This window comes from Vitis riparia, chromosome 13 (assembly GCF_004353265.1).
Source record: "Vitis riparia cultivar Riparia Gloire de Montpellier isolate 1030 chromosome 13, EGFV_Vit.rip_1.0, whole genome shotgun sequence".
NCBI lineage: Eukaryota > Viridiplantae > Streptophyta > Magnoliopsida > Vitales > Vitaceae > Vitis > Vitis riparia.
Window position 1 is genome coordinate 10,019,396 of NC_048443.1, and position 25,258 is coordinate 10,044,653.

The window sequence follows — 25,258 nt, forward strand, 5'->3', positions numbered from 1 at the left end:
GTTTCATCATCATAGTTCTACCATCTTCTTCACTGCTCGCATAAGAGAAAGCTTCATTGAAAGATGGAAAAAGTTCCTTACCAAGTATTCAACCTCTAGCCTCATCAAAGTCAGGATCAAGCCCACCTAAAAATTAAAAGACTTAGCCTCGCTCCAAGATTTTTGACAACATTGTCACATCCTCTGGTGTTTTCATCTCTAAAAGTTAATGTAGATCCAATTCTTGCCATAAAACCACTATCGTGTTGTACTGTGAAATCTCCCTATTTTGTATTGTGAATTGTCGTCTTCAACTCAAATATACTAGTAGCATTTTCTTTGTTGGAATATGTCCAAGATATCACAACCTAAACTTCTTTAGTAGTATAAAGGAATAGAAAAGGTTTATTGATCTCATGTTACATAGAGTTGATCAACCATGAGAGGACCTAGGAGTTTTCAGCTTCCTATAATTTGAAAGAAGGATATGAGATTTTCGGTGCCTAAATGTTATCACTCAAATACCCATATTTTCTCTACTCTTAGGCAAAAGTTGCACAACTTGTGACCACCTAAGAGATGTACCACCATTTAGTTTTTTTAGAGTAATTTGGAGGGTTGGATTATCATAATGGTGGTTGGATTATCATGATGGGTGATAGATCTAGGCCACTGGGTTGTTTCAGTAGGAGTTCCTTTAGAAATTCCTGCTATTAGAAAAAACAAAAAGGTAGAAAGAGAAGAAAGAAACGAATGTAAAGGTGATGAAGGCCAAAAACAATGCCAGGAAAGGATTAACTTTGATGCCATGTGGATGAAGAAATGAAGAGAGAAGAAAATGACCCTGTACTTGATTAGACTAAAGAAATTTATAAAGTATAAATACAAGATCTGTACAATTATTTGAGGAAAGAAAAAAAGTCTAATATACATCTCTATACAATCCCTAGAAATACTCCATGTTCTACACTTTGCCAAACTTACCAAATATACACAAAACATTGACTAAATTAGATTCTATGAATCTCAATAGATTCAACAACATATCTTGAGTGAATTTTGTGGGGATTGATATGTACTTTCTTAAAAAATGATGGAGAAGACGCAGAGGTTCTCTCTGGAAAAGAAGGCATTCCACGTTAGGTTTGAAGGTGAGTCCAGAGGTACATGATTATAACTTTTAGAGTATAGTAAAGGCTCTGTCTTCTCTTTAGGCTTTGAGAAGGAAGAGGTTGGCTGGTTAATCGAGCATTTGGTGAAGGCTATTATGTTGAAGAGTTTCAACAAAAAATGCAGAGGAAAGTCCGGAGTTCACTTAATGGAGGTAAGCTTCAACAACAATGGTAGGTTTATCAGTCTTTTGGAGTTTGCCTCCAAAAGAAAGTCCACTTTTATGATAATCCTTGAGGGCGAGAAAGGCAAGGGTTGGGAGCAACTAAAAAATGCTATTTCTTCAATGCTGGTGGTCCCTTCCTTGACGATAGTTGAAAAGGAAAGGTAGTGCAGGGATGAAAGTATAAAATACAAAAATGTGGGTCTTTTGCAAGCGTAGTCAAAGAGGAAGGACAAAGGCGAGGAGGTACTGTTCCGATTGGGAGGTGGGCGAGAGTAATGGTTTGCAAGTGTCTTGTATCTTTGTTGATTAGGTTGAGGTTGATCATGCTTTAGCGAGATTCTTTGGGCAGAAAGGCGTGGTGACTATCGTCCCTTTCTCTGTTGGAAAAGGTTTATTTTTTATAGAAACAGTTGAGGAAACCTCTTTTCTTCAAGAGTTGGGGATTTTCAAGATTCAGGGAGGGTACACAGTCCAATTGAGAAGGTGGTCTCCTAGGGAAAAGACAGAAGTTTTGGGGAAGTTCAGAAGACGATGGATTGATTTGCGTGGTTTGCCCTTCCATTTATGGTCTGAGGAACATTTGAAGAAAATTGTGGAGAAGGGGACGGTGGTAGAGATTGATTGACGAATTGTGAAATTGTTTGACCTTTCTAAGGCAAGGGTGAAAATATCAATGAAGGAACACACTGTTCTTATTGCTTTGATTAAGGTGAAAGATGGGAGGTGGGCTTTTACGATATCAGTTGTAGTGGTTGGAGTTGAAGACGAAAAGTGGGTTAGAGGAATGGCTGAGTTGACTCGGAGGAGGAATGAGTCCCACTCAAGGACAGGTGGCAGAAGGATGATTGAGAAGGAAAATCTAACTACTAAGGTTTAGTCTTTTAATGGGGAACTTAGCAAACATCAATGTGGAGTAGAAGGTCAAATGGGTGAGGAAGCCTTTAAGGGGATGCATGGCATAAGGAGTGCGTTAGTGGGGAAAAACTGTCCCCCACCTGCCCTCTCTGTAATTTGAATTCAAATAAAGAGAGTAATGGGACCTTTAGGCCAACAGTATGTGGTGAAAATGTGGCCTGTGGGGGTAAGGCCCATTCATGTGTTAAGGAGTGGTATTGGGCTTCAAATACTGTGTAGAAGGGAAGGGCCCATTTCTCTTAAGAACCCGCACCTTTTTGGTTGAAGTAAAAGTGGGTCGGGAGAGGGGAAATAAATTAAATGAAAGCTGACTTACAATATTGGGCCAAGAGTTGGGTGGAGTTTAGCTTGAAGCTGGGAAAGGCTCTTTATGTAGAGAAGGCTCCTCTCTGCTTGTTTCTCTTGCAAAAGGGACGATAAGCTTAGAAGCCTCTTCTTCTTAGCTAGGGGGTTCCGTTCCAAAAATTGGTTTGAAGAAGTTGTGGACAAGCCCTAATCTTTCAATTTTTGGTTATCGACAAGGGCTTCAATGACAAAGTGGGCCTCCATAGAAGGAAGATCTAGTTCCAGCACAAGATGTTCTGTCACAGGACGCTACTCTTGAAGTGGGGTTACAAAAGGCATGAAGGTTCAACTCAAGTCCTTGCACTTCTAAACGTCGATCAGGGCTTCAAAGAATAAGTTTTAGGGAAGGGGCTATGTTGACAGTTGGCGACGCGGGTACAAGTGAATGCCCCGTTCAGTAAATGTCTTCAGTAAAGGTAGGTAATCAGCTTGGAGGGAAGGTGAAATTTTGCTCAACTCCTAACACTGTGGATAGAGGAGATTATGAGGGAATTAGGGTTTTGCTCATTGTGGCTCTTCAATCCTAGTTTTTCCTTCTAGTCTAGTAACTAGAGCAAAAAGGTAGTCCTTAGAGGGGGCTTGTGGTTTGTTGGTAGAGGAAAACAAAGAGGTAGCTTTGTCTTCTTTCTCTCAATCATCATTTCCAGCTCTTCCCCCCTCCTCTGTCTTGGCACATCAACCTTTGTTTTATTTTGATCTCGCTCTTCCCAATTCAGTCAATCTGTCTCAGTCTCATATTGAATTCCAAATAGTATCTGAAGTGAATTCCAAAAAAAAAGACAATGGCGCTTTGTGTGAGTATTTTGTTGGCGATCTTGACCTAGATATTGTGGAGTCCTAATTAGCTTGTTTGAACAAAGTGCCTAAGGGTACTAACTTCCTTAAGACTCTACCCAATGTGCCTAGTGAGCCCCCTAGTCTAATTACAGAATGCCTTGTTGAAGCTGAGTTTTCCTCTTTGGGTGGGTTCTGAATAGAGGGTTTTCTGCCCAGCAAAATGGCTAGAGTTCATTTGGTCTTAAGTTCTATGAATGTTAAGGTATATTCTAGGCAAAAGAACAGACCTTCCACAGGTCTTTGAGATTCAAAGGAATTGGTTCGAGGATTAGGGACAGAGGGGTTTTTGTCATGAAGATCATCAACTAGAACATTCGAGGATTGGGTTGTAGGAAAAAACGAAGGGTGGTTAAAGATTTTTGTGACATGAGAACCCAAATGTCATAATGTTTCAAGAAACAAAAAGGGAGGTGTGTGGTAAGAGGTTTGTCGGTAGTGTTTGGATGAATGGGAATAAGGATTAGGCTTCTCTTTCGGCTTGTGGGGCTTCAGGAGGGGTTTTGATTATTTGGGATTCAAAGAAACTAAGTAGTGGGGGGGTGTTAACAGGTTCCTTTTCTATCTCAATCAAGTTTTTGAAGGATGGCATTGGGCCCTTTGGTTGTCCTTAGCTTATGGTCCAAATAATGCCATACTTAGGAAGGATTTTTGGGTGGAGCTCTTGGACCTTTTTAACTTAACCTTTCCATTTTGGTGTGTGGGGGATGATTTTAATGTCACAAAGGGAATTTCAGAAAAATTAGGTGGTTTTGGATTAACACCTAATATGAGGAACTTCGATGGTTTCATAAGAGAGAGTGAGTTAATTGACCCCCCTTTACTTTGCTTCTTTCACTTGGTCAAACATGCAAGATTCCCTAGTGTGTAAGAGATTGAACTGGTGTCTATACTCAAATGAGTGGGAGTAAAATTTTCCACAAAGTCTTGAAGAAGTTCTTTCTAGACAGACCTTGGAGCATTGCCCGATTGTTTTAGACACCAAACCATTCAAGTGGGGACGAACTCCTTTTAGATTTGAGATCACGTGGTTGCAACACCCAAAGTTCAAAGATTGCTTTAGTAGTTGGTGGAGAGTTTTTAAGGCGATGGGTGGGAAGGACATAAGTTCATGAGGAAGCTATAATTTGTTAAGTCCAAATCAAAAGAAAGGAATAAAGAATCATTTGGAGAGCTAAAGGAAAGGAAAAAGAGCATCCTTAATGATATTGTTAACATTGATGTTGTTGAGCAAGAAGGGAATCTTTCTCTTGAGCTTTCAACACAAAGGACTTTGAGAAAAGGGGAGTTGGAGGAACTATTGTTGAGGGAAGATGTACATTGGAGACAAAAAGTTAGGGTGAAATGGGCAAGAGAAGGGGACTGCAATTCAAAGTTTTTTCACATGGTGGCTAATGGTAGACAAAATATGAAATTTATCAAGATTTTTTTTTTTTTATAGATAAAGGATGTATATTAAACGAGAAGAGGAAGCACCAAAAACAGTGTTGTCAAAGTATACAGGGAGTAAACATAAAAAGCCCAAAGACACTCTGAGGGGGAAAGGATAGAAACACACCACCTTTCCTTACTTAGAGCCTAGCCAATCTAAAAAACTTACAAGAGAAGAAGGGCTCAAAACTATAGTCACCCTAACCCAAGATCAAATATTACATACAAAAGAATATTTCAGTCTTTGAAGCGAAAACTCCTCATTCCCAAAAGCTAATAAATTTCTTTCCTTCCAGACTGACCAAAATATACATAAGGGGGCCATTTGCCAAACCTTTTTTCAAGCTTTCCCCACAAACGCTCCATGCCACCCAAGAAGAGTTTCCTTCATTGTACACAAGAGAGTCCAAGCCACACCAAAAAGGGAGAAAAGAAGATTCCACAGAACTCGCGTCTTTACACAATGAAGTAAAAGGTGATCCACCGTCTCTACATTAGAGAGGCATAGAAAACACTTGTTTGTCAATGAGTACCCCCTCCTTTGAAGTTGCTCTAAAGTTAAGACTTTACCCCAAGAAGCCTTCCAAGCGAAGAAGGCCACCTTAGGAGGCACACTCACCCGCCAATACTATCATTAGGGAACAAATAAGAACCTCCGGGCTCCAAAATAGAATAAAGAGACTTGACTGAGAAAGCGCCACACTTTGATGCTGTCCAAAACACTCTATCTTCCTCCTCCCTTTGCACTCGGAAGGCTTGGATTTTATGCAAAAAATGCTCCACTAACTCAATCTCCTAATCATTAAACGCCCTTGCGAAAAGAGGGGTCCAACTATCCCCATCACCAATGGGATTCCAAACATCCGCAACCCAAGCATTCTTAGACAAAAAGATGGAAAATAAAGAAGGGAAGGACTCACAAAGTAGCTCATCTCCACACCACTTGTCCGTCCAGAATCTCACCTTTGCCCACTACCCACTTGGTAGGCTAACCTACCAATTAAAAACAACCACTCCTCCCTAATTGCTTTCCAAAGCCCAACACTGTATCTCCCACTTACCGCTCGAGTGCGCTATCCCCCCTCCTCTTCACCATACTTGTGAGTAATGACTTGCTTCCAAAAAGCCTCTCTTTCATTGGCAAACTGTCAATTCCACTTACTTAAGAGAGCGATATTCATCAGAGCTAAATTTCTCACACCCAACCCACCTTTCCTTTTATCTAGGCAAACCAAGTTCCACCTAACAAGATGCGGCTTTTGGACAAGAGCTCCCCCGCCCCATAGAAAATTCCTTTGAATCTTCTCTAATCTCAACCTCACTTTTCTTGGCAAGTAAAAAAGAGACATAAAGTAAATAGGCATGCTAGAAAGAGTGCTTCGGATTAGAGTGAGTCTCCCTCCTTTTGAAATATACTGCCTCTTCCACATTGTAAGCCTTTTTTGAAAACACTCTTCAACACCATCCCACACAGCCGCTGATTTGAAGGGGGCCCCCAAAGGCAAACCCAAATAGTAGGAAGGGAGCCCACCCACTTTACAACTCAACTCTAAGGCCAAGTCCTCTATATCATGCACCTTACCCACCGGGATTAACTTACTCTTCTCCAAATTGATCTTCAACCCTGAACACGCCTCAAACCACATGAGAAGCTAGCTTAGATGAGTCATCTGGCCTAAAGACTCTTCACAAAATACCAACGTATCATCCACAAATAACAAGTGTGAGATTAGAATCCCCTCACCGCTCCAGCCTCTTACCCTCCACCCAGATAAGAAGCCCCCACTAATAGCCCTTCTCAATAAACAATTAAACACCTCCATAGCTATCACAAACAAATAAGGGGAGAGGGGATCTCCTTGTCTCGGTCCCCTCGAGCTTTGGAAAAAATCGGAAGGAGAACCATTTATTAAAATAGAATATTTCACAGTAGAGATGCACCATTCTATCCACTATTCCCTAAAGCAGATGACACCATTTTCTTTTCTAGGGCCCATGTGGAAGAACTGCGAACTCTTAAGATTATCTTGTTAGTGTTTGGGCAAATATCTAGACTTAAGGTCAATCTTGACAAGAGTACCCTTTGTAGCATCAACCTCGATCAGGATTATCTCACTAGGTTGGCATTTTCACTTGATTGCAAGGCTTCTAATTGGCCTATTCCCTATGTGGGTCTTCCCTTGAGGGGAACCCAAAGGCTTGTGTTTTTTGGGATCCAGTGATTGAGAGAATCTCGCGAAGATTAGATGGATGGAAAAAAGCTTATTTATCATTAGGCAGAAGGATAACTTTCATCCACTCATGCCTTTCTCATATTCCTAACTACTTTCTATCCTTGTTCAAGATTCCCACTGTAGTGGTTAGAGAAATTGAGAAATTGTAAAGAGGCTTTCTTAGGTTAGGTGTTGGGGAATGCAAGAGAGACCATCTTATTAGTTGAGATTTAGTGTGTAAGCCAAAGGTGGAAGGGGGATTGGGGCTTAGGAAGATTTCTCTAAGGAATCGTGTTCTTTTAAGGAAATGGCTATGAAGGTTTCCTAGGGAAAGTTCTGCTCTGTGGCATTAGGTCACTCTAAGCATATATGACACACATACTAATGGATGGGATGCCAACACTATAGTTAGGTGGTCACATCGTTGCCCTTAGAAGGCTATTGCACAGGTTTTTCAGGATTTTACTAGGTACACTCGATTTGTGGTGGGAGACGGGAAGAGAATTTGTTTTGTGGGGGGACTAACCTTCGGGCTCCCAATTTCTAGGACTTTTCAGAATAGTCACAGCTAAAAATCTTCCCATCTCTTCAATTCTTGGGTCTACTTTTCCCTTCTCTTAGAACTTTAATTTCCGTCATAACCTTTCCAATTCCGAGATAGAAGAATTAGAAAGCCTCATGTCTTCTCTTACTTGTTTGCACTTAACCCCATCTATTCTAGATGTGAGAACTTGATTTTTATCTTCTTTAAGGTTATTTACAGTTAAGTCTTTCTTTTTAGTCTTGTCTCACCTTTTTGATTCATATCCTACTTTCCCTACTAATTTTGTTTGGAAATCTCAAGTCCCTTTTAAGGTTAAGTCCTTTGTTTGGTTAGTGGTACACAAGAAGGTAAATACTAATAACATGCTATAGTTGAGGAGGCCCTACAAAGCTCTCAATCTTGATATCTGTAAGTTGTGTATGGAGTATAGAGAATCAATAGATCATCTCTTCTTACATTGTCCTTTGATGATGGGGCTATGACACAGGTTATTTCAAATAGCCAAGATGGATTGAGTTTCCTTGAGAAGCATTTGTGACATGATGACCATTAATTACAAGGGATTGAGAAGATCCAAGAGAGGTCTAGTATTGTGGTAAATCCCTTGTATCACTTTAATTTGGGTTGTGTGGTGGGAAAGAAATGCTAGGATTTTTTAGGACAAGACAAGGAATTAAGAGCTTCTATAGAATACCATTCACTTCCTTGCTTCTTTTTGGGCATCTTGTACCACAACTTTTTAGGGCATTCCTCTTAATGTGGTTCAACTAGATTAGTTAGCGTTGTGTAACTCCAAGGGCGTGTGGGTTAGTAAGGAGATGTTGCTTTTTGTAATTACCAAATGACTTTTTGCTTTTGGTATTAAGTATGTTTAGCTTTCGTTTGTGGGAGGATTCCTCATCCTTCTATTATATTTCTTAATTCCTATTTCAATTTAATGCATTGCTATTTCTTATAAAAAAAAAAAAGGAAAAAGAAAAACAGATCTTGAAGATCTCTCCTCCAGACAAAGGTCAACCAAGGAAATAACATTTGGAATTTTGTTACCAGCTTTCTGTTTCCAAACTATGATATTTGGATTCTCCAACTCCATTCAATGCACCCATATCAGCACAACATGATGAGTGTGGGTGTTAGATCCTTGCTAAAGTCTCCTATTTTGCTTCAGGTGTAGCTGTCTAGTTTTGATTTATTTATTTTAAACTTCCTTAGGTAATAATTATATTGAAAAAAAAAGAGAGTTTGTTGTTAAATGAATTTTTATGGTGATATTTAGGAGTAAGGAAAAAAAAAAATTGAGATGAAAGAGAAAGGAAGGATAGTTCTTATTAAAGATATCTTTTCTTTTGATTGATTTCTTATTAAATTTTCATTTTTTTCCCTTTTATTATGTCATATCCGAATTTCCATACTCATTATTGAGATCCTTTATCCAAGTCCCAATATCCTACAATTTGTAGATGTGAAGTATCAGACATTTAGATACATACTCGGACCTGACACCCACATCAAGCCCATCCAACATACTCTCCAAAGTTTTGATATTCAAAGCTTTATTTTGTTTCCTGTCATATTGGCGGCTAAACAGTGCATGAGATGGATCACCTAGAGAAAATACAAGTAATTTTCATACATATCACAACCTTGAGTCTTTTCCTTTTTAATATGCTTAAATAAACATAATCTCCAATTGATCAACCAATTTTTTTGGCATTTTAGTCAACATTTTAAGACATGTATTCCACTAAATTTCAAATTACATCTATGCCATTCAGCCTTACATAGTTTGGTTACTGATGACCATTGTTATTGTGGTGTTTATTTTGAATGAAGGAGTGACTATTTGACAATAGCTACAACACGCCCGGAGACTTTATTTGGAGATACCGCCATTGCAGTACATCCTCAGGTCTGGTAACTTGCTTATGCTACACGTCTAGTTAGGAGATAAATATGTTCACCAGTTGAAAGAAGTTTTGCATCTTTTATGCCCATGAAATTCTTTGAACAATTTTCTGCTTTGAACCATGAAGTCACTTTTTCACATGTTTTCCCTGCGATTTTCGCTTATTAATTTTTATTTTCAAACATAGGATTTTGATTAGTCGTTGGTCTTCTTTTTCGTATTTTTAACATTTATTTTGACTACATTAGTGGGTAGATTCAAAGGATGAACTGTTTTGTATTTTTAAGGGAAAAAAGAGAATTATAATAAAGGAGAAAATGGATGTATGAGAAAGGATGGGAGATCCTTCAACAGGAAACACTACAGAAAAAGAACTCATTTAATGCACCAAACCTAGACTAGATAACCTTATTGAATACCCAATAAAGAAAAGCCATAGGGCCTTATTGAGGAAGAAAGTCCTAAACAAACTCTAAGAACAAAAGGTTCCCCTCTTAGCTTAAACTACACATTTCCTTGTTAGCCATCTTCATCTCCTCCAATGGAGCATTTTAAGCCTCTAGAAAGATCAATGATACACTACATTCACTATCTAATATGGTAGGTGCTACATCCTAGGGGATAGTGAACACTTGGGTAAATTTGACTGTCCATTTAGGTAGTTTTCTAGGTCATTCTTCTAAAAGAAAAACCTATAGTGTTGACAATCCCAACAACAAAGTAGTCTTAGAGACCTACCAATGTAGTCATAGATGACTTGGGACCCTTACCTTGTCATGATCAAGTCGTAGATGTAGAAGTTATTGTTACTTTGTTAGTACCAACAATGATGTCTTTTAGAGCTTGAAATCAGCGAAGTTTGGAGATCCATAGTAAGATTAAAGATGACACAAAATTGGGAACTCTTGAAGATGATACAAAATTCTGGATGTTAAAGAACATAAATCAAGTGTACTAAAAAATCATCCATTCCAAATATTTTAAATCTAGCTAATCCAATGATCTCTAAGAGTGAAATTAAAGTTCTTGAAATTGGATAGTTATGTCATATCTCCCAACTAGAGCCCAAAAATGTAGAGGTGGCTTTGAGAGATGAATCATGATTATCGTATCATGAGCTAAATCAATTTGTTATGAATGATGTGTGGCACCTAGTTTATAGGCCTAAAAACACTAATGTCATTGGTACCAAATGAATATTTAGGAACAAACAATATGAGAATGGTTTCGTAGGGAAGAATAAGGCTAGGTTAGTAGCCCAAGTGTATTACTCAAGAGTGAAAGATTAAATGGAGAGACATTTGTTGATTTATATCCTGTTTATCTTTCTTTGCATTGTAATTGTCCATTGTGTACCATAGTGAAGAATAAGTCTAGGTTGGTAGCCCAAGGGTATCACTAAGAGTAAAAGATTAAATGAAGGGGCATTTGTCCATCTATTGGCTATCTACCTTGCCTTTCATTGTAATTGTTAATTTTTAAACATTGTTATTAATGCTTCTGAAATGGACCATATACTTGAAAGAAAAGGGCTTAGTTCAAGATGGAGGTCCTAGATGAGGGGATGTTTATCTTCGATGATTTTTGCAATCTTAGTGAATGGAAATGCCAAAGGTTGGGTTAAGGCATACAAAGGCTTAAGACAAGGAGATCCTCTTTCCTCTTTTCTCTTTACCATTGTGGTCAAAGTTTTAAGTAGGTTGGTAGTGAGAGTAAAGAGGTTTATTTGAGGGGTTTCTTTTTACAATTTGCTGACGACACTATCTTTTTTTTCTAGAGCTTGCTTGAAAGATTTGCAATATCTTAAGCTAATTTTGTTGGTGTTTGGGCATCTGTTAGGGTTAAGGATTAATCTAAATAAGAACACTCTTTTTGGAATCGACATTAGTCAAGATCAAACCGCAAGGTTGGCTTTTTTGCTAGATTATGTAGTCTCTAAGTGACCTTTAATGTATTTGGGTCTTCCTTTAGGGGAAAATCCAAAATCGATTTCCTTTTAGAATCTAGTGTTGGATGAAGTCTCTAGAAGGTTGCATGGATGAAAAAAAACTTTTTTTGTCCTTAGGAGGTGGAATTACCCTAATTCAATCTTGTTTGTTGCACATTCTAAGCTACTTTTTATCTCTTTTCAAGATTCCAAGTTCAATAACTCTAAGGATTGAAAAACTACAAAGATATTTTCTATGGTTGGGTTTTGGGGAGGGTAAAAGGGATCATTTGGTTAGTTGGACATAGTGTGTAGGCCTAAGGAGTTTGGTGGGCTAGGGTTTTGGAAAATTACTTTGAGGAACCAAGCTTTATTAGGGAAGTGGCTTTGGAGATACCCTAAGGAAAGTTTTGCCCTTTGGCGTCAGGTCATCTTGAGTCTTTATCTGACACATCCTAATAAATGAGACGCTAATAATATGGTTAGATGGTTAAATCGTTACCCTTGGAAGGTCATTGCATATATTCATTAAGTTTTTTTTACACAGTCTCTCTTTGTGGTGAGTTATGGGACCATAATTCATTTTTGGAAAGATTTGTGGTGGGGGGACCTACCTTTATGCTTACAATTTCCAAGACTTTCCAAAGTCACCACAACTAAAAACCTTTCCATTTCAGCCATCTTGGGTAATGACACCTCTTTGTCTTGGGATCTTATCTTCCGTTGGAATCTAACTGATGTGGAGATTGAGGATCTTGAAAGACTAATGTCTTTACTTTCCCATGTACATTTAACTTCTTTTGTTCCAAATGTGAAAACTTGGGTATCGTCCTCTTTAGGAGTACTTTCAATAAAAAAATTTCTTTTAGTCTTATCCAATTTCTCATATTTTGTTCCTTTCTACCTGATTAATTTTTTGTGGAAATCAAGAGTCCCCTCTAAGGTCATGGCCTTTGCCTGGTTAGTGGCAAATAAGAAGGTAAATACTAATGACATACTATAGTTGAGAAGGCCTTTCAATGCCCTTAGTTCTGATTGGTGCATCCTATGTCGGAGTAGAGAGATGATTGATCATCTTTTCTTACATTGTCCGATTACTTTGGGATTGTAGCATAAGATATTCTCACAGGCTGGAATGACGCGGGTTTAGCTAGGCAGTATTCGCAATATGATAGTGACTTCTTTAAAGTGTTTTGGGAACTCTATTAGAGGGCAAGACTTTTTGGAGGATCATGCGTCTCTCTTTGTTGTGGATTGTGTGGAGAGGAAGGAACGCTAAGATTTTCGAGGACACTTGGAAGATGCTAGAGATGATGTGGGATTTGCTTCATTTCTATGTTTCTTTTGGGGTTTACTGTACAAACGTTTTTAAACCTTATCCTTTGAGTATAATTCAACTTAGATGGCTTTCGATATGTATACCCAAGGGTTGGGTGTACAGGGTTAGGAGACGTTATACTTGTATAGACTTTTTTGTACCTTTTGCATAGCCCTCCTTGTATAGTGTAGGTTTCTTCAAGTCTTTTTCATCAAGTCTGTATATCATGGGGTGGATTTCTCATCCTTATGTTTTATTCTTTCTTAATTAATACATCTGTTTTTTTCTGATAAAAAAAATAAAAAATAAAAAATAAAAAATAAAAATCAATGCTTCTAAAATAGAATGAGATTTAGAAAATCCGAGATCCGTTTTGAACATGGGGAAAGGTTCTTGTTCAAATGGGCATGCAGTGAAACTAAAACACCTTTCTTCTTGCAACTAGATTGCAAAATGTAAGTAGGCTTGACTTTGAACATGGGGAAAATACCGTCCTCTGTTTTGAACATGGGGAAAAGTTCTTGTATGAATGGGTATGCAGTGAAACTAAAACACCTTTCTTCTTGCAACTATACTGGAAAATGTAAGTAGGCTTGACTTTCTCGCATATCTGAACTCTGCACCTATTATTAGGGAATAATGAAAATGTTCTGATCATCCTTTACTGTTAAGCTTTTTTCCAGCGAAAAGTGTGAATTATGTTCTGTTTTGGCTCATTTTTGTCTGATATACCTTTTTGTTTTATTGGGAAGATGAGTGGAATGGAGAACGAGAAATCTCCTTACTTTGTTCAAGGCTTTGATTTTTTTTTTTTTTTTTTTTTTTTGTTGTTGTTGTTGTTTTTTGTTACATGGAAGAAATAATTATAGATATATGTAAATTCCTTTGATTCTCATTCCATGTATTGCATTATGGTTGATCTGAAATTAGACACTAGATCAGTCTTGTACTGGTTCTTGTGCAAAAACAGGAATGGCTGCTCAAACAGATTTTAAAACTACGCCTGACATCATTAGCTCAGAATTTTGACTCTTTGTATTCCACTGGGTGTTTATATTCTTGCTAGTTCATATAAAATACTTTAACAAGAATGACGACAGTTTTTATGTGAAGGAATTCCTGATGTCATATTTAACCTATAAATTCTTGCATGAGAGTGATAGCAGTTTTTATGTGAAACGTTTCCTTAAATTTGATCATCTTTGTGCAGGATGATCGCTATTCTAGGTATATTGGTAGGATGGCAATTGTGCCAATGACATTTGGCCGTCATGTTCCTATTATTTCTGACAGGGTAAAGGCATCTGAATACCATTGTTCTTAGTAATTATGTTATTTTATTTTGTTGTTTTGTTGTGAATACAATGCTAATTTTTCCTGAATCTATTTATGAGTAATTATGTTATTTATAAGCATTGGTGGATAAAGCACATCACAATGTATATAACTTGATGTTTAGAAACATGAAATTGTAATGAGAATCTATTTATGAGTTGAAGTATCAAGATATAGGAAATGGCCCTCTCAAGCATTTTGGATGGACTAATTCATATATAAGTTGAGGCTATGAAAAAACTTATGAATGTAGAAAAAACTTGTGGAAGTTTTGGAAAAGAAATTATCGAGGACTTCAATGGCATAGAGTTTCCAATTTTGTGGGATGGCTTGGAACCATAGTTTTTAAAAACTTACATTATGCGATATGATGTAAGATATGGTACATTTTTTGAAAGGAAATTGATATGTATTGTAGTCTGTATCTTATCTTAAGCATATCTTATAATACATATATGATACACGATATGACGATACATACACTTTTAAATATTTTTTATAATTTAAAAAAAAAAATCAAATTTGAAAGTTTTTCCTTAAAAGAGTTATTATATTAATTGTTTAAAATGTATGGTAAGGTTAGAAATTGATTATAAATTTTTTTTTTTAAAAAAAAAAAAAAAAAAAAAGAGATGTAAAATAATCCTACATGAAAAGTTTCGTTCTTGTTGTCAAAGGCACACATGAGATGTTGGAAGTTAAGTAAATTTATACGTGCAATGAATATTAAGGAATCTTCATTTGAATGATTTGAATGGTGGTGTTGAAAATGATGGTGGTTGGTGAATAAGAACTTTTACGTAATATACCTTTTTGTTATTTTGGATTTTTTTTTCGATAAGAAAGGAATGATGACAAATTTGAAATGTGTGAACTTTGGAGATGACAATTGCCAACATATGCGTGCATATACATTCTTGTTTTCCATTTAATACTATCTTTACTTACCTATCAAAAAAACATATTAAGTACATATATATATATATATATATATATTTTATCTGTGCGTTTACTTATAAAAAAAAAAGGTTAGAAAGGTTTCAACAAGAATTGAAAGTCCAAGATTGATAGGTAGAGGATGGTTCTATAGCTGAAAATAGACACATTTCTTAACCTTATAAGTCTGAAAAGTTTTGGAAATTGATACTTGAGAGATTGATCACCAAACCAGGTATCCTCCCAAAAACAAATTTTAGTGCCATCTTCAACTGTCTAATAGAAAAATAAAATTTTCATATAGCTCTTGTTTTGCCGGCTCGGTGGTGCTTTGTTCCATGAAGATGTTTTGGAAATTGAACATATTTTAATACAAAATATAACATACTTATGGGCATTCTAGAAAAACATTTCACAATTGATAGAGCAAAGAATAAATTTAAATCCATCAAATTAATTTCATCCCTTTTCTTTTAATGAAAGAAAAGAATTAGATCTATCATTATTTAATTTGCTACTATTGTATTCTATACAATAAAGATGCTGGATTGCATTCAAAGTCTGGTTTCAAATAATAGAAAAAAACTAGATGATCTGTTAAACAAAATAGAATTTCACTGTCAGTATATTGCCTTTCACTACATCAGTAGTAAATGTTCAAATTGGTATAAGTTCTAGACTGTTGATTTATTGTGCTTTCAAAACCTATCCTCACTTTCAGATTCCTTGATTGTTTCTAAGGGTAGATAGTCCCTCAAAGTTAAATGTATTACAATTTCTTAATTTTTTCAGTTTGCATCTTTGTTTTGCCTTTTCTTTTCAATTTGTTATTCCTTAAATCCATTTCAAACAATTGAAGATGAACAACCTGATTGCTAGAGATTTTCTAAACTGCCAATGTTGCAGTATGTTGATAAAGACTTTGGAACTGGTGTGCTGAAGATAAGCCCTGGTCATGATCATAATGACTACCTTCTTGCTAGAAAACTTGGTCTCCCAATACTTAATGTGATGAATAAGGATGGGACACTTAATGAGGTTGCTGGACTGTACTGGTAATGTTATGGAATAATTTCATGGGGTTGTTAAATGCTTGCTTTATTCAAAAGAAGTGTTTTGCTTCTGTTTAATGTATGTAATGGCACTTGCAATATCAGTGGCCTTGATCGGTTTGAGGCACGGAAGAAACTGTGGTTAGATCTTGAGGAGACAGGTTTGGCTGTTAAAAAGGAGCCTCATACATTACGAGTTCCCAGATCCCAGCGTGGTGGAGAAGTGCGTTTACATTGCTTTTCTCTTATGTTCTTCCAAATTTGAGAGTTAAATATTGGTGGATAATGCTCTTTTACAAGGAATTTCTTCTCACATTTTCCTCCCTTCTAATTAGGTAATAGAGCCTCTAGTGAGTAAGCAGTGGTTTGTAACTATGGAGCCATTAGCTGAGAAGGCTCTTCAAGCAGTTGAAAGAGGAGAATTAACCATTATGCCTGAAAGATTTGAGAAGGTATTTATGATTAATTATCTTTTTATTCAGCGGCATATGACTCCTTCAGGTGGATTTGAACTTCTTCTGTTTCTTCTCTTTATTATTTGGTGCTGTAATCAACTCTGTACTTTCAGCAGCTTCTAGCTAGTGGAATGGCGACCTGCTTAGAATTGGATGATTGTAATACATGGATGAATCTCACCTGAATGCTTTCCATTCCAGTATTTTGGGAGGGGAAAAAAAGAGAAAATCCCCAAAAAGGAAAACAATATTATAAGACAAAAATACTGAAACAAATTCTGTTTCATTTTTTTTTATAAATAAATGGCTATAGTATTTATATAAAAGCACCAAAAGGGGTGCACCAAAGTACACACGGTGTATACATTGGCCCCAAAGAGCACCAAAAAGGATAGGGAAAACAAAAACACTCCCTCCCTCAATTCGACCCCAACCAATCAATAAAATAGACTAAAAACAGAGTCGTATTTTCTATAAACAAATTAGACCAAGATAACAAGTTGCACAAAACAAGAATTTCAGCCTTTGAACAAAGAGCTCCACTTTCTTGAAATATCTTCTATTTCTCTTTTTCCATATTGTCCAGAAAAGACATAAAGGCGTTGTTCTCCAAACTTTTTTCTGCTTTCTTCCAACAAAAAAGTCATGCCACCCTAAAAGGGTCTCTGTAACTGTAGAATGGATCACCCAATGCACCCCGACAATAGAGAACAAGAGCTCCCACAACACCCTTGTCCTCTCACATTGCAAGAGGATGTGATCAATAGACTCCTCATGAGCATAACAAACGGAGCATTTGAATTGTATTGGATTAGAATACAATTTGTACATCCTATTTTTACACAATTACCAATAGTAAAGTTACTCTTACAACTTGTCATCCTACAATCTTTCTCATAAATCAGGGATCAAGTTCACCTACCAAGAAAAAAGGGGGAAAGAAACAAATACAATTAATAGAAAATCATTTCATTGACTAGGATCAAAATCAGATTCCTAAGAATTGGCCAACAAAATCCTACAAGCTTAAACTTTTAGGAAAATTGGTAGTTCAACAAATTTTTACCAACAAAGTGTCCAATTCCTTGTTGGCCAAATGCGGATCCTTTGTCTTCTTTTCATAATTGAAAATAATTAATATTCTTTTAATTTTTTATAGAAAATTTTTTGACATGTCTTAATATATATTTTAAAAGTAATTATGTAATTAAATGAAGATAAATGCATAACTGAAAAGACTCATTAGTGATAATTATTGAATATAAGCATTATTAATCATTTCTATTTTATCAATCATTCTACACTTTTACTATTATTGAAGGGTGTCGTCTCTGGGTTAAATTTTTGGCTCTGCCCCTGCTCTTTGACCTCCTTTTTTGGTCATTTTAATCTACACCATGCAGATGCTTTTTGAACTCATGTAAAGATACCTTTAACCATCAACTCAACTACCTTCATATGATTGGTTATCAATAAATTAGTCTACCCTTAGTTGCTTCTTCAGAATAGTATCCCACTCATACTGAACATTGCATGGGTTTGCTTCAATTACAGATTTATAATCACTGGCTATCAAATATTAAGGATTGGTGTATAAGCAGACAACTATGGTGGGGACATCGCATACCAGTTTGGTATATTGTTGGAAAAGACTGTGAAGAAGAATATATAGTTGCTAGGAATGCCAACGAAGCTCTTGAGAAGGCTCAAGAGAAGTATGGAAAAGATGTGGAAATTTATCAGGAACCAGATGTTCTTGATACTTGGTTTTCAAGGTTTGTTATCCATGAAATTTAGCATTTGTTCGTTCTTGTTATGGTTTACTTGCGTGCAAAAATCCTAAATTTTATCTTATTAGCATCCTTGTCGTAATTATGATCATTGTCTGGTTCAAGTGGTGGATGATCTATTTATTTTCTCATGGCTTTAGCATATAGCTACAAATGTTTCTTTATTTTTCAATTTAAGAAAACTGTGTCTTAGAGCTAGACATAGTCAACTGTTTTTTTCTTTTTTTTTAAAAAAAAAAAAAAAAATTCCTTCAAGCTTTTCTCTCTTGCACATCTGACAGGAAGTAATCATTTAAAATAAAAGTGGTTTGAGTGTAGATGCAATTATTTACCACTTAGTGCCATCTTTCCCTTTTTTGTCTTCTTTCCTCTTTTAAGAAACCTTGACATTACTTGTCTACTAATATGGTTTCAAGACGATATCTTCCACGTTTTTTCAAGCACATTATTGTTATAGGAGTCTTTCTTGAGAATGTATCTTCTAAGTACATCTATGTATTGCAATGTGAAACTTCATTCAAATTCTGTATGAAGTTTTGAATTTTAGTGGGAACTGGGAAGCTATAGTAATAATTGTATTGACAGTTTCTCCAAAAATTATAATATTAGACATTTAACCAATATTTGGAAAAAAAAAAAAAAAGAAAACTGTGAAAAGAGGCAACAAGTAGCGTATTTCTTTCAACTGCTATTACACTAACATTTTTCAGATTTTTTCCATTTTTTCCATTCTATATATGTCCCTTATACTGATTTCTGATATACTATGATTCTGTGCTTTTCTTCAAATTCTAATTTTTGTTGTAATGGAATTGAAATAATTATTGAAGTCATAATTTCTGTTGAAATTTCATCTAGGTACTAGAAATTTTGCCTACATTAAAAGTCCAGTTCCTTAAATATTAAAAATTAAAATGGCCCAGTGGAGGTGCATTTAATGAAGTACGTCATTTTAAAATTTTGTTGAAGTTAATGAGAAAATAAAATGATGGTTTGGCACCTCTAGAAGGCCTTGTCAAAGTGCCTCTCTTTAATTCTTCTTGTTCACTCTTGCAATAGGCATGCTTGTGAGATTGATAACCAGGGCTGAGGAATATAGTTGAGGGTGGTTTTCAAGTTGGTAGAGATACTGTGAGAGTAGCTCACCTTCAATCTGCAGATGGCACCATGTTTTTAAGTGTATTCACAACGTTAAGCTTATTCTCAAGCTTTTTCTATTTGGTGCATATCTGCAACCTACTATCTGCTAATGTTTAAAATTCTTATGCAAGTACGAAGTAGAATATCCCTAGGATAGTTTTCTACAATCAAATAAGTTGTGCTAGGGCTTCAATCTTTTAGGATTAAAGAGAGAAACAATGAACCAGCATTATGGCAGTAGGGGGAAAAAAAATAAAGTATGGAACCAGAACAAAAATAAAGAAAAGATAGGAAACCTGGGAGTTTCATTAAAGCCTTCTAAGAGTCTTATTTAGAAGAAAAGTAATGGAGCCTCACCATTGAAACTTGCAAAAACATGCAAAACAACTTAGTATTATTCATCATCAATTTCATTTAACAATAAGTAGCCTTATTATAGGCTTTAAAAAACCTTAAAAACTCAATAAGACCAAGTAAAAAACCTAATTGATATGGTAACTCATTAGGACTCTTATTTATTTCTTATCACTCCTAAATCTTCCCAAATTGGAACTAAATAGGAAATAGAAACTTTATTTTTGAACTAAAAACTTAACATTATCAAAACTTTTAGAAACTTCTAATAAAGAAGACTTTTAGATTCTAAAAAGGACTCGAATATAGAAACTTTATTTATAAAAAAAAAAAAAGACATTTACCAAATCAAAATTTAGAAATATACAAATTTCTTTTAAGGAGAAAATTTCAATAAAAAGCTTGTTAAATACTAAATGAAACTCAAATTTCAACAACTTATGTTAACTTTTGAGAACCTAAAATACTGCAAAATTACCTAAGTACCTGTATCATATCTTAAGCAGAGCTTATGACACACAATACAATATGAGATCTAATGATACAACAATGCATAGACCTTTAATTATTTTTCATAATTTTTAAGAAAAATCAAATTAAAAAAATTCCTGTTAAAAGAATTATTATATTAATTATTTAAAATGTATGGTAAGATTAGAAATTGATCATAAAAGAGATAGAAAGGTAAAATAGGCTTATATGAAAAGCTACATTCTTTTTTTCAAAGGTCATGTTGGAAGTTAAATAAATTTATTCTTTGAATGAATATTACAGAATTTTTATTTGAGTGATTTGAATTTTAATATTGAAAATGATGGTAATTGATAAATAAAAGCCTTTTTTTTTAATATATTAGTTTTGAAAATATAAAAGTTGGAGGCTTAAAGATTACATATAAAGACATATATGTCAACACATATGCTTACATATACTTTAAAATTTGGAACTAAAACTTTATCTAAAAACTTAAAAAGTTTATTTTTGTGAATTTTGTGATGAGTGTGAACTACATTAAATTCATATTTTGTTAAATTAAATTTTTTTAAATTCCAGTATTCAATGTTTTCATATGGTGATATAGTTTGAACATCTTTAAATCCTATTAACTTTCATAAAACTAATTATATATTGTTCTATAGTGTATTTTTTCAATATACATGAGAAAGAGTTTGTAGTTTCAAAGAAGATGTGGACCACCCTCTTCCCTTCAAGTTCCGATCGTCGACAAGGTCTTCGGAGTCGTAGCAAACCTATTTTCCCCATGAAATCATCGTCAGTTAGCGAAGCTCCTCTTTGTGAAGAGGATTTCAGGATGGTATTTCAGATGGAGCGAGGAGTCAGAGCAAGTCCTCTCTTTCACTGTCATTTGTCAAGGATTCAAAAGCGGTGTTCGAGGGAAGGGACCTCGTCGTCAAGTGGCGAAGCGGCTTTGTGCAATCCCCATTCCGAAGAAGACAAAGAAGGTTCTTTAGGCCAAGTGGGGTCAAATCTTCGTGGTCTTCCAGTCATGGATTCACCTTCTGGTCCAGAAATCAGAGGTAAAGGGTTCATCTTTGAGGGGATTTGTGAAATTCCGAGAGTGGAAAATTCAGAGGTATGCCTATCTTCTCCTTCTCAACCACCCGAGTCTTCTTCTATCCCTTCTTGTGGTCTGGCACTTCCTTCATCGAGTCCCTCTGGTCCAGATCTCCTTACCTCAATCTCTCTTTCTCAGTCTCCTATGGAAAATTGAGTTATTTCTGAAATTTTGTTTAATAAAGACGTTGTTTGCACTTTTTTTCAAAATAATGTTGGCATTCCTGTCCGTGATGAGGAGGTGAACCGGTTTGCTTTATCAAACCAGTTGTCAGAGTGTTTTAACCCCAGTAAGTCTAAACCCAGCTTGCCTAAGGAGGTTTCCAACCTGGTTACAGGTAGCCAGGGTGATACTGTGGTCTCCTCATCGAGTGAGTTCCATATAGATGGCCTGCCCCCCAGGAAAATGGCTAAAGTGCGAGAGGTTTTATGCTCTCTGGATATTAAGGTTTATTCCAGGAGGAAGAATAGATGCTTTACTGGTAATTGAGACCCGTTGGAATTGGTTTGGTTGGTTAGGTTCCGTGAGTTTCTCCATGAAAATTATCAGTTGGAACACAAGGGGTCTGGGGTCTAGGAATAAGTGTAGGGTGGTTAAAGATTTTCTAAGGTTAGAGAATCCGGATGTTGTGATGATTTAGGAAACAAAAAAGGAGAAGTGTGACAGAAGGTTTGTGGGTAGTGTCTGGACGGTCAGAAATAAGGAATGGGCTGCTCTTCCGGCGTGCGGGGCTTCAGGTGGGATTTTGATCATTTGGGACTCTAAGAAACTGAGTAGTGAGGAGGTGGTAATAGGATCCTTCTCGGTCTCACTCAAGTTTGCTATGGATGGATGCAGACCTCTTTGGATTTATGCAGTTTATGGCCCAAACAGCCCCTCACTTAGGAATGATTTTTGGGTGGAACTTTTAGACATTTTTGGCCTATCTTTTCCGTTATGGTGTGTGGGTGGTGATTTTAATGTCATAAGGAGAAGTTCAGAAAAATTGGGGGGTTCTAGTCTAACTTCATGCATGAAGAACTTTGATAGTTTTATGAGAGAATGTGAATTGCTTGATCCACCTTTACGGAACGCATCATTCACTTGGTCAAGTTTACAAGAGTCTCCCGTGTGTAAGAGATTGGACCGTTTTCTTTACTCAAATGAATGGGGGCAACTCTTTCCCCAAGGCCTTCAAGAAGCCCTTCCTAGAAGAACCTTGGATCATTGGCCAATTGTTTTGGATACCAACCCGTTCAAGTGGGGCCCAACACCTTTTAGGTTTGAGAATATGTGGTTGCAACATCCTAGTTTCAAGGAGAACTTTAGAAATTGGTGGAGAGGTTTTCAAGGAAATGGGTGGGAAGGTCACAAGTTCATGAGGAGATTACAGTTTGTTAAAGCCAATTTGAAAGAGTGGAATAAGGTTTCTTTTGGAGAGCTAAATGAAGGGAAAAAAAAAGCATTCTCAAATATTTAGCCAACTTAGATGCCATTGAGCAAGTAGGGGGTCTCACTTCTGATCTTTTAGTTCAAAGAGCCTTAAGAAAAGGGGAGCTAAAGGAATTAATTTTGAGGGAATAAATTCATTGGAGACAAAAAGTTAGGGTGAAATGGATTAAGGAAGGGGATTGTAACTTAAAGTTTTTTCATAAAGTGGCTAATGGCAGGCGAAACAGGAAATTTATCAAGGGGCTTAGTGTTGAATAATGGCGAGAGTATCACAGAGGAGATTTTACTTTACTTTGAAAAACTCTACGCGAGTCCTACAGGAGAGTCTTGGAGCGTTGATGGATTAGATTGGTCCCTTATTTCAGAAGAGAGCACGGGTAGATTGGATTTCCCTTTCATTGAAGAAGAGATTTCTAAGGCCATTTTTTAGTTGGATGGGGATAAGGCGTCGGGGCCTGACGGCTTTACCATTGCAGTATTTCAGGATTGTTGGGATGTGATCAAGGAGGATTTAGTGAGAGTGTTTGCAAAGTTTCACAGGAGCGGAATTATCAATCAAAGCACTAATGCCTCCTTCATAGTTTTGTTACCCAAAAAGAGTTTGACAAAGAAAATCTCAAATTTTAGACCCATTAGCTTGATCACTAGTCTCTAGGAGATAATAGCCAAAGTGCTGTCAGGGCGTCTAAGAGGGGTTTTACATGAAACCATCCACTCTACTCAAGGTGCTTTTGTTCAAGGAAGACAAATTTTGGATGCGGTTCTCATAGCCAATGAGATAGTGGATGAGAGAAGAGGATCTGGGGAGGAAGGCGTCGTCTTCAAAATTGACTTTGAAAAGGCTTACGATCATGTATGTTGGGATTTTTTGGATCATGTGTTGGAGAAGAAGGGATTCAGTCCTAGATGGAGGAAGTGAATGAGTGGTTGTTTGTCCTCGGTTTCTTATGTTGTTTTGGTGAATGGAAACGCTAAAGGGTGGGTTAAGGCATCTAGAGGTTTAAGACAAGGTGACCCTTTATCCTCTTTTTTGTTTACTTTAGTCGCAGATGTTTTGAGCAGGATGCTATTGAGAGCAAAGGAAAGAAATTTGTTGGAGGGTTTCAGGGTGGGTAGAAACAGAACTAGGGTGTCCCATTTGCAATTTGTAAATGCTACCATTTTCTTTTCTAACACTAGGGAGGAAGAACTGTAGACTCTCAAGAGTCTTTTGCTAGTGTTTGGGCATATTTCTGGGCTCAAGGTCAACCTTGACAAGAGTAATATTTATGGCATCAATCTTGATCAGAATCATCTTTCTAGACTGGTTGAGTTGCTTGATTGCAAGGCTTCTAGTTGGCTCATACTATATCTGAGTCTTCCTTTGGGAGGGAATCCCAAGGCGTGTGGCTTTTGGGATCGAGTGGTTGAGAGAATCTCAAGAAGATTAGATGGGTGGCAAAAAACTTACTTATCTTTCGGAGGAAGGATAACTCTTATCCAATCTTGCCTCACCCACATGCTCTGTTACTTCCTTTCCTTGTTTAAGATACCCGCTTCAATGGCTGCAAAAATTGAGAGGTTGCAAAGGGATTTTTTATGGTCAGGGATTGGGGAATGCAAAAGAGATCATTTAGTTAGTTGGGATGTAGTGTGTAAACCGAAGGCAAAAGGGGGATTGGGTTTTGGGAAGATTTCTCTAAGGAATCTTGCTCTGTTAGGGAAATGGTTGTGGAGGTACCCTAGAGAGGGTTCAGCTCTATGGCATCAGGTCATCTTAAGCATTTATGGTTGACACTCTAATGGTTGGGATGCTAACACTTTAGTCAGATGGTTACATCGTTGTCCTTGGAAGGCTATTGCACAAGTCTTTCAAGAATTTTCCATGTTTACTCGGTTTGTGGTAGGAAATGGGGAAAGAATTCGTTTTTGGGAAGACCTGTGGTGGGGGGACCAACCTTTGGGATCCTAATATCCAAGAGTATTTAGAGTAGTCTTGGATAAAAATATTCCTATTTCTTCAATTCTTGGTTCTTCTCGTCCTTTCTCTTAGAACTTTAATTTCCGCCGTAACCTTTCAGATTCTGAGATAGAAGACTTAGAAGGCTTCATGAGGTCACTTGATGGTTTGCATCTATCACCTTCGGTTTCAGATGCTAGATTTTGGCCTTTATCTTCTTCAGGGCCTTTTTTAGTCAAATCTTTCTTTCTATCCTTATCCCATTTTGTTGGTTCTCCTCAGGTTTTTCCTTCTAAGTTTGTTTGGAAATCTCAAGTCCCTTTCAAAGTAAGGTCCTTTGTCTGGTTAGTGGCACACAAGAAGGTAAATACTAATGACATGCTACAACTGAGAAGACCCTACAAAGCCCTTAGTCTTGATATTTGTATTTTGTGCATGAAGCATGGGGAATCAGTATATCACCTTTTCCTGCATTGCTCCTTGACGACGGGGTTGTGGCACA

The 25,258-nt window shown here is 36.6% G+C and overlaps 2 protein-coding genes across 3 annotated transcripts in view; both read left to right on the forward strand.

The window, feature by feature from the left end:
* LOC117928051 (valine--tRNA ligase, chloroplastic/mitochondrial 2-like) overlaps positions 1–18,338 on the forward strand; it is a 71,742-nt gene extending 53,404 nt beyond the window's left edge. For both annotated transcript variants that reach the window (XM_034847817.1, XM_034847818.1), the window contains 6 exons: positions 9,431–9,506; positions 13,959–14,042; positions 15,926–16,074; positions 16,177–16,294; positions 16,407–16,523; positions 18,081–18,338. In XM_034847817.1, coding sequence (XP_034703708.1) covers positions 9,431–9,506; positions 13,959–14,042; positions 15,926–16,074; positions 16,177–16,294; positions 16,407–16,523; positions 18,081–18,323 — 787 coding nt within the window. In that variant the 3' untranslated portion in view covers positions 18,324–18,338. The remainder of the gene's footprint in view (positions 1–9,430; positions 9,507–13,958; positions 14,043–15,925; positions 16,075–16,176; positions 16,295–16,406; positions 16,524–18,080) is intronic.
* Positions 18,339–20,958: 2,620 nt separating this feature from the next.
* LOC117928290 overlaps positions 20,959–25,258 on the forward strand; it is an 18,563-nt gene continuing 14,263 nt past the window's right edge. Inside the window, exons 1-2 of the mRNA XM_034848198.1 lie at positions 20,959–21,404; positions 25,198–25,253. Of these exons, the coding sequence (XP_034704089.1) occupies positions 20,997–21,404; positions 25,198–25,253 (464 nt within the window). The 5' untranslated portion in view covers positions 20,959–20,996. The remainder of the gene's footprint in view (positions 21,405–25,197; positions 25,254–25,258) is intronic.